Consider the following 15,885-nt stretch of genomic DNA (forward strand, 5'->3'; position numbering starts at 1 on the left):
AAAAGGTCCAATCGGACCAGCCCACGAGGGACCAACCACATTAGGAAATTAAGCGCACTAGGAAACTAACCCCATCGGCCAATCAGATCCGCGCGCAATTACCGGAGCTGATCCACCCACTGCCCGTTGGGCGCACCAACAAATATTCATCCATTGAATCTTTACTTCATCCATTCAAGGTTTACTTCTATGTACAACAGGAATAAGTATTCCGATATTCAAGGTTTACTTCAACCATTCATCGTTTTTAAAACTTTACAAGGAAAAAATTCAGCAATTCAAGGTTTACTTCAGCCATTTAGGGATAAACATTCAGTCATTCAAGGTTTACTTCAGCGATTTAAGGTTTACTTCAGTCATTTAAGGTTTACTTTAATGTGCAACAGAAACCAATATTTAGTTATTTAAGGTTTACTTCAACCATTTATCGTTTCTAAAATTCTACAATGAAGAAACATTCAGCACTTCAAGGTATACTTCAGTCATTCAAAAATAAACATTCAGCAATTCAAGGTGATGAGTCGAGAACGAGAGACGTATGATGTGGCTAATGAATGGAGGCATGACGATGAGGAATTGCGGACGTTGGGGTAGCGTAGATCGGTGCGGTGGTGGATTGGATTAGATCAGAGCAGACTTTAGCTAATTGCAGGTGGCAGCGGAGTGATACGTGCGAGTGGCGACATGGGGGGAAATTAGTTTGGGTGGCTGACATGCATGCAGGGGTGGTTCGATGAGCTGTTGCGCATGGTTTGGTAGGATTTAATTAGGTTTGGGCTGGTTCAGGTGATGGGCCTCTGGTCCATCACCCTGGGTGATGAGTCGTCGTGCATATATATATACTTAGCCCATTCAAGGGTTAGGGTTTAAACACCATTCAACATAAGAGACAGTAAAAGAAGACATAAAAGGATGGAATGTATCCAAAGATTTAGCCTTGAATAGGAGCAAATGAAAAACAGCTATCCACGTGCCTGAACCTAGATTTTGTGGCTTCTGTTAATTTTTAACTCTAGCCTACCTCATCTTGTTTGAGACTAAAAGGATTAGTTGTTGCTGTTCGTTGGGCCCACAGGGTTACTCATCTCCTCGCCCTTGGGTCTAGTGATAGTTAGTTTGATGGTCAAGGTTGTTTGTTGTTTGTAGTCACTGGCAAGCTTATTTTTGTGTGAATGTTCTGTATGTGTGGTATTGTATGGGTTCTACACTCGTTTTTTCTTCTTAATATATTGATCCGCAGCTCTCCTATATATTCAAGAAAAAACTCAAAATCCATAAATAGAATTTATAACACATCTCCAAAAACACCATGGCATTGTTAAGTGCACTAACAATCTAGCAGCACCATTAGAAAATAGATGTCAAGGGGAAGCGAAGATGTCAACTCTTCGGAGCTCTCTGACCATTGTCCCTTAGCTCTGCATCTTAATGAGGATGTCAAGGGGAAGCGAAGATTCCATTTTGAGAGTTTTTGGACTAAGATTCCAGATTTTTTGGAGACGGTGGCTACCTCTTGGGAGCAGCCAGTGATGTTTTCTTATCCCTTGGAAAGAATGGCTCTAAAGTTGAAAAGGCTTGCAAAGGCTTTGCAGTCGTGGAGTCATAAAAGGATCGGAAATATTAAATCTCAGCTTAGCTTGGCCAGGGAAATTTTGCACAGACTTGAGATTGCTCAACACAATAGACTGTTGTGTGGGGACGAGATATGGCTGAAAGGAAGGCTTAAGCACCACTGCCTAGGGCTTGCTTCTCTGGAAAGGACAATTGCTAGACTTAGATCGCGGATCAAATATCTGAAAGAGGGAGATGCCAACACTTCCTTTTTTCATCTACAGGCTTGCTATTGGAAAAAGCGGAACTTTATCTCTGAATTAGTGCATGGGGACCAGATCGCCACCTCTCAAGAGCAAAAACAAGAGGTCTTGTTTGATTTTTTCTCCAATTTGTTGGGTGTAGCGAAGCAGCGTGAGTTCACTCTAGATTTGGAGGCTTGCCACAGTGCTGATGTTGATCTTGGGGCTTTGGACCTTCCCATTACAGAGGAGGTCCGGGCCACTATTGCTAGCCTTCCCTCGGACAAAGCCCCGGGGCCAGACGGTTATACAGGAAGGTTTTATAAAACTTGTTGGCACATAATTAAGGCTGATCTGATGGCGGCAGTTATCACCCTGCACCAAGGTAACACGCGCAAATTGTGGATGATGAACTCTGCGTACCTAACACTTATCCCTAAGAAGGTTGATGCCAAGACAGCTGGAGATTACAGGCCAATTAGTCTTATTCACAGCTTTGCCAAATTGGTATCCAAAGTCTTGGCTAATCGTTTAGCACCACACCTTCATAATCTGGTGGCTACAAATCAAAGTGCCTTTGTCAAGGGTCGCTCCATTCATGACAACTACATGTTGGTTCAGCACTCTATCAATGCCTTTCACAGGAAGAAGATCGCTAGCCTATTTCTAAAGCTAGATATTACAAAAGCTTTTGACTCAGTGTCCTGGGTCTTTCTCCTAGAAGTGTTATCTCATCTTGGCTTCGGGCCCAGGTGGTGCGGCCTTGTGTTCAATTTGTTATCCACTTCTTCCACACAAGTGTTAATTAACGGAACTCCGGGGGATTATATTCGACACCGGAGGGGGCTGCGCCAAGGCGACCCCTTATCTCCTATGCTTTTCATAATCGTGATGGATGTGCTTAGTAGCTTATTCAAGCATGCTGAGGAAAGAGGATTGTTGCATGACCTGGCCATCAGAAACATGAAATCTAGGCTCTCCATTTACGCAGATGATGTGGTTCTTTTTGTCAAGCCTGCAGTTGAAGATCTTATTTGTGTCAAAATGATCCTGGATTGCTTTGGAGAGGCCTCGGGCTTAGTTGTGAATTTGCAAAAAAAAAAGTTGTGCTATCCCTCTCAGTTGTGATGATCAGACTGTTCAGGACAATTGTAACATTTTGCAGTGCAATCTGGCTTCTTTTCCATGCAACTATTTGGAGCGCCTGTTTCTGATAAGAAGTTGGGGAGGAGGGACCTCTTGCAGTGGGTGGGCAAGATAGCTAACCGGCTGTCCGGTTGGAAGGCTCCATTTCTAAACCTTGCTGGCAGGACAGCCTTGGTCCGGTTCGTGCTCTCTGCAATCCCCGTATATCTTTTCATCGCCATGAATGTTCCCAAGTGGGTTATCAGTGCTATTGACAAAATTCGGCGAGGTTTCTTGTGGAAGGGTGGAAAAGATGTGAAAGGTGGGCATTGCCTTGTGGCGTGGGATAAAGTCAGCAGACCGCTGGACCTTGGTGGACTTGGTATCCCAAACCTGATATATAAGAGTTGGGCGCTGCAAGCTAAATGGCTTTGGCTCATCAAGACTGACCCGAATAGGCCTTGGAGTGGATTGGATCTCCCTGTTCAGTCACAAGTAAGGAAACTAGTGGCCAGTTCAATGTACACTCATGTGGGCAATGGCAAAAACACCCTTTTTGGAGGGACAGATGGTTAAATGGGTGCTCTATCGCTGAGCTGGCACCTGAAGTGATCTCAAAGGTGGATAAAAAGGTGGCCTCTACCAGGACAGTGCATCAAGCTTTGGAGGGCATGTTGTGGGTTAGGGACATCAAGCCAACCCTCTCCATTGTAGGTATACAGTAATATCTTACGTTTTGTGACACCTTGGGTGAGATAGTGCTCACTCTTCAGGAGGATCACCATGTGTGGAGATTCAAGTCTTCGGGCCTTTTCTCTTCTAGGTCCTGCTACAAGGTTCTGTTTTTGGGCTCCATCACCTTCGAACCTTGGAAAAGACTTTGGAAATCTTGGGCTCCTCCTAAGTGTAAGACCTTTTTATGGTTAGCCATGCAGAATAAGTGTTGGACAGCTGACAGGCTGCAAAAAAGAGGTCTTCCCCATCCGGAAGCATGCCCTTTCTGTGAACAAGAGCAAGAAACAGTTCAGCATCTGTTGACCGGTTGTGTCTTCGCCAGGCAGTTTTGGCATAGCATCCTCTCCCCCTTTGGTATGGGCCACCTAACTCCAGGACCAGAGGATACTAAGTTTGCTGATTAGTGGGGAATAGTGACCATTCAGGTGCACAGAAACAAGAGAAAGGGAGCCAACAGTGCCATTATTTTGGGAGCATGGTGCCTTTGGTTGCATAGAAACAGTTATTTTCGATGGAGATTCACCAACCATTGGCAAGGTGCATAGAAGCTTCATCGACGAGCTATCCTTATGGGTGCTGGTTGGTGCCAAACACCTCGGAAGTCTTGGTCTTGCTGCCGCTCTAGGCGCAGCAGGCTCGACTTAATTTTTTCATCGGTCGTCTTTTTGTATCTTGGTCCTATGGACAGTTTTATTTATGCTTGTTGCTGGCCACCATAGGGTGGGTTTTTGTACTGGTCCTCTTGGACCTTAATTTCCCTTCTTAATATAAAGATGTGCAGCTCTCCTGAGTTTTTCGAAAAAAGAAAATAGATATCATGAAGTCTAAAGTTGTTCCAAAAGTTAGTCATTGTTGACCTTTCTACATAGAGTAAAATGCATCAACGGTCTTTGAACCTAGCACGTTGTGTCACTTGGGTCACCAAACTTAGAAAACCACAAAAACGGCTCCTTCAACTTTGTCGACCGGTGCAAAATCATCCAAAACCGGATTTACTTAAACTAGATGCCAGGGACCCAAATGACCCAGCATGCCAAATTCGAGTACCTAAGTGACACAACATGTCAAGTTCGTAGACTGCGTATACCAGGTGGCACACAGCACGTGTGGGAGGCTCCAACGTGGCATTGCCATGTCGCCATCCAGTTTGAGCAAATCCGGTTTTGGACGATTTTGCACGGGTCGGCAAAGTTCAAGTACTCGTTTTCGTGGTTTTTTAAGTTCGATGACCCAAGTGACACAAGCGTGCAAGTTCAAGGACCGCTGATGCATTTTGCTCTTCTACATATAACCACCTTAATATTTTTTTATTGTACAAAGCTTTGTACAGTATGAATTTCGACTACCATTTTCAATAGTACATGAAAACTGTTAGGTATAATTGCCGACTACAAAAAGTGATATCATTATACTATAAGAGGAAAAGGGGAAATACAACAATAGTGGGATCCAAATTGCAATGAAGTGTGCACTTCCCGTCTCTAAGAATTTCCGGTCACCAAGTCTATCTCTAGCAGATTACCCATCCCCATAGCATATTCAAACTCCACTCTGCGAACAGTGCAGTCTGCAATGTATAACAGTGCAAAACAATGTTTTGAGTAACCATATGGGTGAAACTGCTGGACACGGTCTAACATGCCACATTTGCGCAAGCAATAGCATGTGTTATGGCTAGGACCCTAACAAGTGGCCTGGTTAGGCTGTAGTACTATAAACAGGCACTGTTGTTGTGGCATCCTGATCCAAAGCTTAATAGAATTGATAGAATACTCCTACAAAAAGACGTGCCTTCTTTTTCGGAAACTTATCTTGGAGTAGTTGGAGTGTTACAACTGCTCACTTGCAGAAATAGAACCATGGGTGTTGACGTGTTGTATTACGCCCAGCTCAGTCTCCTCCATTTAGAGGGCTGATGTACCCTTATCCCCCAATTCCACCTCCGCAATTTCTCATAATTCATACACATAACAAGCATGCCTTAATAGAGAAAAGAAAAGGATGAACATTGTCCCTTAATAGGATGTAAAGAACATAATGAGTAAGTAGACAACCGTTTAATGCATCTCCGTTGTCATTTCCATACAAAGTATCACTTATGCAGCATTGTTTGAAGATCATTTTATTCTCTGTGAGTGTCCCAGTTTTGTCACTCAAAATATATTCAATCTGTCCGAGGTCCTCGCTAATAGCTGTGCTGAAGGATACAATTATCTAATAAGCATTAGGAAATAGAGAATCTAGATACAATAAACTTCAAAGTTTACAGAAACAAATAAATTGCAGCACGCACTTAGCTGAATGAGCAGGTGTATTTGTTTCCCAATCAAACATTTGCTCATCCCAGTCAATAAACTTTGCATACAAACCTTTAGCCAAATCAAGAGTAACCTACAACCAATTATAAAAAAATATTTTAAAATCAGAGATCAAATAAGTATAGAAAATTATTAATAACAGTATCTGAACTTCTTGAAGTGCCCAAACAATTCATTTACACCTTCAACTCTTGTAGCATAAAAAATACAAGATAAACCTATTGGTTTCAATCTCCCCAACAGGCCAACACACATCATCACATCAAGAACAGGAGAAATAAATCAAGGAAAAAAATGCGGGTGAGCTAGAGAAAGTTTGATCAGCTTCTTCAGCTACAGCTATCCGCAAGTAACCCCCAAATTTGACTGTTTGTGAATTTGTTTCCAACCCTAAAAAGGAACAGTTAACCTAAAGTATCTAAGTAAACCTTGCTGCTTTTAACACTCAGACAGATAACCATCTAGAGGAATATGATGTCTTGAAAATTTTCTAGTTTCTACAGTCAAAGCATTTGATGATTACATACTACTTAAGTTCTCAACTGAGCAAACATTAGCACAATGAAGTGTTCGAAGTGATGTTACATATTTAAAAAGTTTTGGTCCCAGAACAAATTAATGATGTTACAATTGAATTTGATGTTTATAGTAGTGGCAAACTTGCTGTTTTATCAGACGCAATAAAATATGTGCAATTAGTCAAAAAAAAGGATAGGCCTAACGCAGTGGTGAGAAGCCCTTCCACTGAGCCAAAGGTCCTAGGTTCGATGTGGCCTCTTTGCAACAATGCAGAGTAAGGCTTCCCTCAATCCTTTGTCGCTCTGTCGAGTCTGACATAGTAAACCTTGTCATTTTTAGCTGAAAAAAACTAGACTAGTGTGCAACACTATCGCGCAACCTCAATCCTTTGTCGCTCTGTCAAGTCTCGAGGGAAGGTTTTGCAGGTTGGACCTCAAAGTCATAGCAATATAGCAACGCCCACAAGTGAACAGGTCTGGGCTTTTTGGCAAGTCCCAGAAAAGGCCGTCTGACATAGTAGTACCAATAATATGTTTCTAGGCCAGTAGCCACTAGCCAGGAGCACAACAAGGCACTAAACCTAGGCTATGGAAGCTTCCCGCTTCCAGTAAGGATGTTGTCAAAGGCCATCAAGTCAATGTTCAATCATGTTAAGTGTATCACTACAGCAAAAAAAATATCCTATATGAAATCAAATTAACAACCAAACAGTATAACAAATTGTACAATAACTTTTAATATGGTGTATTAGAGTACATTAGAATAAGGGCATGAATTGTTGAGACCAGAGAGCAATGGCCCTCTCATGTCCCCTCCCCACCCTCGACGCTCTGCCTCCAGCCCCCGTGTCAGCTCCCTGCCCGGGTCCAGCGGCCACCAGCACCACCGCCCCTGCTCCCCATCGCAGGCGGCCTCCCACGTTCCACCCCAAACTTGTCTCCCCACGCTGAGCCTTTCCTCCCTCCGGGTCGTTCTAGGGCACAGTGATGGCGGGACTCCAGCCCATCCAATCCATCCTCGCCAGTGGATGGAGGGAGCCTGGCTCTTGCGGCTAGGGCTTCAGCAATCGCTTCCTACAAGGAGGCCCTTCTCTCGGAATTGCCAAAGGAGATCTCATTGACTCAACGCTCCAGTTCGACCAAAGATCCTATGAGGATTCTGCTCAGAAAGGGGCCCCAGGCTAGGGTCTCGTCCAAGGCCAGGCCTGACAAGGAGGGCTGGCAGCAGGATGTAGGCAAGAAAGAGTGTCACCGTCGTCAAGTTGGCCCATGCTAACCGACCCCCGAGGATCTCCGAGGGAGATGCTTCAGCTGCCTATCCTCCTCTCATCGGGTTGTTGTTTGTCGTCGGCCACCGCACTGCTTTCGGAGCTAGCAACTGAGCCACTAGGTGTTCAGTTGTCCCAACAAGAGTTTTGGTGATAAAGCCCTGACCGAGCATCGTGGCTCGTGGTAGAGTTTGGGGTCATCTTGGGCCTCATTCGACAGGGCCTACGACTTAGGCGAAGCGCCCGGCTCAACGATTGTCTATGTGGGATAGGAATTCACCTGTGACACACCAAGAGGTGGTGCCCATGGGCAAGATGGTTTGGCGGAAGGAAATGTAGCTCGTTGGGTCCTTCATGGCTTCACTCAGCGTCCTGGAGTAGACTACGACGAGACCTTTAGCCCCGTCGTGAAGCCCGCCACCGTCTGGACAGTCCTCTCTCTGGCGCTCTCGCAACTGGGCGGTGCATCGGTTGTACATCAAGAACGCTTTCCTCCATGGCACTCACATCGAAACAGTGTATTGTAGCTAGCTTGCTGGCTTCGTCAACTCCACTCATCCTCATTTAGTGTGCAAGCTCAACCACTCGCTATATGGCCTCAAGCAGGCACCACAGACCTGGTACAGTCGCTTCGCTTCCTAATTGGTATCGCTGGCCTTCGTCAAGGCCAAATCGGACATGTCCCTATTCGTCCTCCGACGCAGCACTAATACCTGTTACCCTAACTCTACGTCGACGACATCGTCCACATAGCGTCCAACCCGCCCTCCTTCATCACACAATCACCTCTCTGCGGCAGGAGTTTGCGACGAAGGACTTGGGTCCTCTCCACCACTTTGTAGGGGTCGTCGTTGGGCGTCGTCCATAGGGTCCCTTTTTCCATTAGCGGCAGTACACCCTCGACATCCTAGAGCAGGCTGGCATGTCTGACTGCAAGCCTTGCTCCATGCATGTCGACAATTAGGCAAAGGTCTCCGACGACGTCGATGAAGTGACGGCCTTCCGTAGCCTCGCCAAGGCACTCAAATACCTCACCTTCACTAGGCCTGCATCGCCTATGCCGTCCAACAGGTGTGCCTCCACATGCACACTCTGTGGGAGCCACACCTCACCACTGCTAAACGAATCCTTCGTTACCTCCATGGCACCCTCGACCATGGCCTTCTACTTTGGCCCTCTACGACCACTGGGTTGGTCGTCTACACCGATGCTGACTAGGTTGGTTGCCCTGACACTCGCCAATCCACCTCATGCTACGCGTGTTCTTGGACGCCAACCTTATCTCCTGGTCATCGAAGCGGCAGCCCGTCGTCTCTAGCTCTAGCGTTGAGGACGAGTGCCACGTCGTGGCCAACGGCGTGGCTAAGGCATCTTGACTCCATCAGTTGCTCCAGGAGCTTCATAGGCCCCTCGCCCGTGCCACCCTCATCTACGGCGACAACGTCAACGCGGTCTACCTCTCCACCATCACGTGCAACATGAGCACACAAAACACGTGATTCGACCTCCACTTCGTCTGCGAGTGTGTCGCCTTGATGTCCGCGTCCCAACCACCTCCCAGTTCACTGATATCTTCACCAAGGGTCTTCCCTCCACGCTGTTCTCGCAGTTTCAGTCCAGTCTCAACATCTACAGTGGCTAGAGTTGCGACCGCGAGGAGTGTTAGCTCATGTTTTTTGAGTTGTAATGCGTCTTTGGCCAAGCCCATGTACCTAAATATATATTAATGCAGTCCCTAATTCAGTTGGAAATGGTGCAATTTTATTTTGGATTGGTTTATGGATCCATGGAAAGAGTGTTGCTAACTGTCGGAGAGGAAATCTCCGGCCGAGTGGCGGAATGCACCCGCCCTAAATCCTAAGATGAGGAGGGGCCTAAGCGTTTTGCCTGTCTGCTAAGCGATGAACGAACACAAGAACACACAAGGTTTTAGAGTGGTTCGGGCCGCCGGAGCGTAATACCCTACTCCACTGTGTGATGTATTGAGCTTGAGAGCTTGTATGAACTTGTGAGCCTGAGCTGGGTCTAAGTGTGTCTGAGTGAGCTTGTGTTGTAACGTTGTGTGCCTCCCCTTTTATAGCTAAAGGGGGGCACGTACAAGGGTGCTGAGCCCCGACATGCGGGCCCAGGGACATAACGGATGTAATACTTGGAGCCACTAATGCTGGTCGCCAGTGCAATCTCCTTGTGCCCTGATATCCGCGGTCCGCGTAGCATTGGCGTGCAGCGGAAGCTTCCTTGGCTACGTACAAGTGATGATGAACATAGTGTATGCCGCAGCACGGGCGTACTGTCCGCCACCGGAGTGGACGGGCACGCCGCCTGCAAGATGGCCTGGACGCCACCCGTCAGCAGAGAGGACAGGGCTCATTTAATGCTGAGGCGGCACATCGCTTGTCAGCGGAGTAGACGGGGCGCATTTAATGCTGAGGCGGCACATCGCCTGCCAGTTTGACAGGCGGCGTGCCTCACCCATAATAAATGCGCGCGGCCCAGAGGCCTTACGTCTGGCTCCGCCCGTTGGCTTACGTCACAGGCGGCTGGCCACGTGACAGCATCGGGTCTCCGCCTGAGCGGGGAGCAGGGACGTACGCAATATGGTCCGGACATGTGTTGGCTTCGGACCCCCGCCTGGCCTTGATTAAGGTCCGGGTACTCCTCTTAGAATCCCGGGACCTTGTTGTGAGCGGCCTGGGCCCCACACAGGGAGGTCCGGGACCCGTCTCGGGGGTCCGGTCTGTGTATCCAGGGGTCCGGCACTTTCCCGTGGGGGTCCGGACCCACTGTTGACACCATGGAGTAGATTGTCTTTCTTGGCCATGTGGCGGCCCTGGAGCCGTCCACGTGGTGGGGGCAGGTACTGTTCGCCACACGATTAAGGATAGCCGCATGGACACCGCACCTTCATACTGTAGTAACGGGTACCCCTGTTCCAGGGTACTGATACTAACCATGCTCCCCGACTTCTAGCTACCATCCCTATGCGAAGAGCTAATAGGAGGACGGTGGAGGATGCCCTTACTAATACTTCTTGGTTGTCGGCAGGGGCAGATCTACACCATGTGCCACCCGGTCCGTGGGTCAAGGCTTGATCCGTGTAACTCTATATGAGTCTCTATTTGATCTAGTATCAAATTGAAGACACAACGGTTGCGATGATTCCAAATGGCCCAAGCCCCAAGAATGATCAAAGAATTGAGGCCCTTAGACAGCCCCTTATACGTTGGATCACCCGGGTCCGCGACAACTCCTTCCCACCAAACCTCAAAGGAAGAGGTCGCAAGGTTAGGAGCAAGGTGCTGAAAACGGACAATTTTCAGAATCTGAAACCAAACGTCACGGGAGAAGACGCAGGAAACTAACAGATGGTTTAGGGTCTCCTCCTGATCACACAACGGACAGAGATGAGGGTGAGGCAACCCCTTCCTTGCCAGACGGTCAGCTGTCCAGCAGCGACCATGAGCCACAAGCCACATGAAGAACTTGCATTTTCCAGGTGTCCAAGCTTTCCAAATCCTCTCCCAGGGTTTAAATATTGTTGATCCAAAAAAGAAACCAGTGTATGCCGAATTGGTGGAATAAAGACCTGAGCTAGAGAGCAGCCAGATGTGCTTATCCTCATGGTCCTGTTGTAAATTCCAGTGAGCGGTGAGATCCCAAACTTTGAAGAATTCAGATAGAATACTTAGGGTGATAGCACCTCGAATGTCCTGCACCCATCCCCTTGTTGTGAGAGCATTGTGGACACTCCTCTTTTTAGCCCTAGAAGAGACCGTCTTGACCAGGTGAGGGGCCAACTGACAGAGACTCTGGCCATCAATCCATTTATCAGTCCAAAACAAAATGTTTTTACCATTGCCCACCACCGAGGAAACCGCTGCCGAGAAAAAGGCCTTCACTGAAGGGTGAGCCTTTATATTAAAGGAAGCCCAAGGCCGGTCAGGATCATTTTTTTCAGCCAAAGCCAGCGCAGCCTAAGAGCCCAATTCATTTTTTGCAGGTCCAAGATGCCCAACCCCCAAGCTTTTTTGGTCTAGTAACCTTGCTCCAGGCTACCATATAATGTCCTCCCAAAGCATTCTTCCTTCCTCTCCACAAGAAACTTCTTCTGATTTTGTCAATTGCTTTAATCACCCAAGTAGGTAGATCCATGGCCATAGTTAAATAAATAGTCATTGACGACAAGACCGCTTGGACAAGGATCAATCTTCCAGCTTTGGTTAACAGATCAGCTTTCCAGCTGGGAAGACGACCTGCAATTTTATCAATGAGCGGCTGGAGGTGCTGTTTCCCAAGCCTCTTCAAGGAAAGAGGCACCCCCAAATACTTGCAGGGGAAGCTGGCAACGACGCATGGCAACAAGTTGTGAATGATATCCAGATTTTCAGCAGCACACCGGATGGGGAAGACGCTGCTCTTTGCCATATTTGTTTTAAGCCCAGAAGCCTCTCCAAAAATCCTAAGAATATCCATGGTGGTCACAACATCAGATGCCACCGGGTGAAGGAAGATTACCACATCATCAGCATAAAGAGATATACGGGAGTGGTCTGAATTTCCAGATAACGGCTCCAACAATCCCACAACAGCTGCCTTTTTAATTAAATAGCACAAAACATCCATAACCAGGATGAATAGCATTGGGGATAGAGGATCTCCCTGCCGAAGACCCCTTCTATGAAGAATTTTATGCCCTGGAGCACCATTAAGTAGAACTTGAGAAGAAGCAGATGCAAGAAGAGTGCTGATAATATCACACCAAATTTGCCCAAAGCCCAAATGCTTCATAACTTCGAGGAGAAACGGCCATGAGACAGAATCAAAAGCCTTGGTGATATCCAATTTAAGAAGGATCCTTGCACAATTTTTCTGGTGGAGCATAATAGTTGTCTGCTGAACAAGCATAAAATTGTCAAGTATGGATCTGCCCTTAATAAAAGCACTTTGATTCTGAGATATCATATTGTCAAGGTGACTAGCCAATCTATTTGCTAGAAGCTTAGTGATGAGCTTAGCAAAGGAGCCTTGTTCTACCATGGTCATCAAGTGGGTCAAGGAGGAGTCTCACAACTGGTGTAGGGCTGGAGCCAGTGGAATAGATAGCATCCTCTCCACTCCAGCGCACTAATCGGCGACCTTCTTTCTTGGTCATGAGTGCAGTTGGTCATAATATCTTTGTACTTCTAGCTATCCTAGAGTGCGTGTGGGTGTGTGTAAAGCCCTAAAATTGGTAAAAGGGAAAATAATAAAATAAAGAAATAAGAATATACATGATAGTGGTTCTTGAATTTTTGAAACCTGCTCTAAAAAAAGAGTTAAGTAAAAAAGATATCTTAATTAGAAGGTATTTTCTATTAAAATAAAGAATGTGTGTGTTCCATACTTGAAACATTAAATTAAATAAATAATTAATACATAAAAATAAATATAACGTACATGTCATGTTGGGTTTCTTGGATTGTTTCATTTATATTTGAAATACTAACTCATGTTTGAATTTTTTTTTTTTGAGAACGCGCAGGAGAACTGCGCATCTTATATAATAAAGAGGAAGAGAAACATTACAAAAGAGGAGATGTTGCAAAGCAAATCTCCCAAAGACCCACAAAATTCCGAAAGAAATTACATAGAAGTACTGAAACTAGACCCGACCTCGCCCAGGGCAGCAACTAAGCCCATACTACCGACCTCCTTAGCTCCTGCTAAAACCCAGCAAACACACTCATCTGAGAAACATCTAAGAATCCTGGGCAATGAAGGAGACTCCCCATGAAACACTGCTCTGTTTCTCTGAAGCCATAGGCACCAAGCCCCCAGGATTATCAGAGAGTTAAGTCCCTTTTTCCTTGTCTTGGTAACTCTAAGGCACACCTTTCCCCACCATTCTGAAAAATTTCCCTCATCAGCAGTCGGAGTGAGATGCCCCAAGCCAATAGCAGCAAGAATTGTATGCCAAAATTGCCGGGCAAAAATGCACGTAGTAAGGAGGTGCTGAATTGTCTCTTGGGCTTGATCACACATTGGGCAAACATCTGGGTGTGGCAGTCCCCTCAACTGTAATCTGTCAGCTGTCCAACATTTGTTTCTTATTGCCAACCAAAGAAAGAACTTGCATTTGGGAGGAGCCCAGGTCTTCCATAATCTCTTCCAAGGCTCAAAAACAGTAGAACCTAATAAAAAGACCTTGTAGCAGGATTTAGCGGAGAACACCCCTGATGTCTCATGTCTCCAAACATGGCGGTCTTCCTCCTGAGAAAGCTGCACATCTCCTAAAGTATCCCATAAGAAAAGAAATTGCTGAATTCCAATCAAGGAAAGGGGGGGTTGATATGTGCAATCCACTGCCTGTTTTCAAGAGCCTGAACCACTGTCATAGAGGTAAGAGCTCGCTTAGCCACCTTGGACACCACTTCTGAAGCAAGATCTCTGATGGAGCATCCATTAAGCCACTTATCTGTCCAGAACAAGGTATTAGAGCCATTTCCCACATGAGAAATCAGGGATGCAGCAAAAAGGTCTTTAACATGTTGCTGAATGGGGATGGACAAGCCAAGCCAAGGCCTATCCCGATCTGTTTTTTGAAGCCAAAGCCATTTGGCTTGAAGGGCCCAACACATGTGTTGTAAATTAGGGATCCCAAGCCCACCATACTTCAAAGGTCTTGTGACTGAATCCCATGCCACAAGGCAGCTACCCCCATTCACCTCTTTTCTCCCTCTCCACACAAATCCTTTTCTGATTTTATCAATTTTGTGAATCACCCACTTAGGGACATTCATTGCAAGGAAAAGATAAACTGGGATGGCAGAGAGAACAAAGCGCACAAGGGTTGTCCTACCAGCAAGGTTGAGGAGCCTAGCTTTCCAATTTGGTAGCCTATCTGCAATCTTGTCAACCCAAGTCATCAAAATATTCCTGCTAAGCTTCTTATCTGAGATAGGCAGCCCCAAATAAGTGCAAGGGAAAGAAGAAGGGGTGCACTGCAGAATGTTACACCCTTCCTGCAGCAAATCATCCTCACATCTTATTGGGATGGCACAACTCTTGTGCAAATTAGTTACTAGGCCAGAAGCTTCTCCAAAACAGTCAAGAATGAGTTTGACACAATTTAGCTCTTCCACCCTGGGCTTGACAAACAATACAACATCATCTGCATATAGAGATAATCTGGACTTCACCATGGCACCTTCCAGACTAGACAACAATTGTTTTTCTTCTGCCACTCTGAAAAGGCTACTGAGCACATCCATCACCAAGACAAAGAGCATTGGGGAGAGGGGATCCCCTTGCCTCAAACCTCTGCGATGTCTAATCAGCTCCCCAGGAAATCCGTTTAATAAAATTTGAGTCGAGGAAGTAGCCAGTAGATTGGAAATCAGATTCCTCCACCTATTACCAAAACCAAGGTAGGATAAAACCTCAAGAAGGAATGCCCAGGAAACAGAATCAAATGCCTTTGTTAAATCCAGTTTCAGAAAAAGGCTGGCCACTTTTCTCCTGTGCAATGACTTAATTGAGTGCTGGACCAACATATAATTGTCATGAATAGATCTGCCCCTAATAAAAGCACTCTGATTAGCCTCAATCAACTTGTTGAGGAGAGGAGCAAGCCTATTGGCAAGGACCTTGGTGGACAGCTTAGCAAAGCTGTGAATGAGGCTGATGGGCCTGTAATCACCAGCAGAAATGGGGTCTGCCTTCTTGGGAATCAGAGTAATATATGCTGTATTCAGAAGCCCAAACTTTTGTGAATTACCAAGGTGAAGGGCAGCAAGGGCAGCCATCAAATCTGCCTTAATTATAGACCAGCAAGTTTTGTAGAATCTCCCTGTGTAGCCATCTGGCCCAGGCGCTTTATCTGAAGGAAGACTGGCAATAGCCTCCCACACTTCCTCCTCAGTAAAAGGCAGCTCAAGAGCAGACAAATCTATAGGATCTCTGTGACATTCTTCAAGCTTCAGAGTTAGCCTTCTCTGGGGGGCACACCCCAACAGATTAGAGTAAAAATCATGCAGCACCTCCTGCTTTTGATCATGAGATGTGACCACCCTCTCACCATCCAATAAGCTATATATATGATTTCTTTTCCTGCGACAGCAGGCCTGCATATGGAAGAAGGAAGTGTTGG

The 15,885-nt window shown here is 46.2% G+C and overlaps 1 protein-coding gene across 4 annotated transcripts in view; it reads right to left on the reverse strand.

Moving 5' to 3' along the window:
- LOC103641553 (phospholipid-transporting ATPase 2) overlaps nucleotides 1-15,885 on the reverse strand; it is an 81,860-nt gene that overhangs the window by 24,341 nt on the left and 41,634 nt on the right. For all 4 annotated transcript variants that reach the window (XM_008664900.3, XM_020545600.2, XM_020545602.2 and 1 more), the window contains 2 exons: nucleotides 5,947-6,044; nucleotides 5,708-5,850 (listed from right to left, as the gene is read on the reverse strand). In XM_008664900.3, coding sequence (XP_008663122.1) covers nucleotides 5,708-5,850; nucleotides 5,947-6,044 — 241 coding nt within the window. The remainder of the gene's footprint in view (nucleotides 1-5,707; nucleotides 5,851-5,946; nucleotides 6,045-15,885) is intronic.

The sequence above is a fragment of the Zea mays genome, chromosome 10 (genome assembly GCF_902167145.1).
Source record: "Zea mays cultivar B73 chromosome 10, Zm-B73-REFERENCE-NAM-5.0, whole genome shotgun sequence".
NCBI lineage: Eukaryota > Viridiplantae > Streptophyta > Magnoliopsida > Poales > Poaceae > Zea > Zea mays.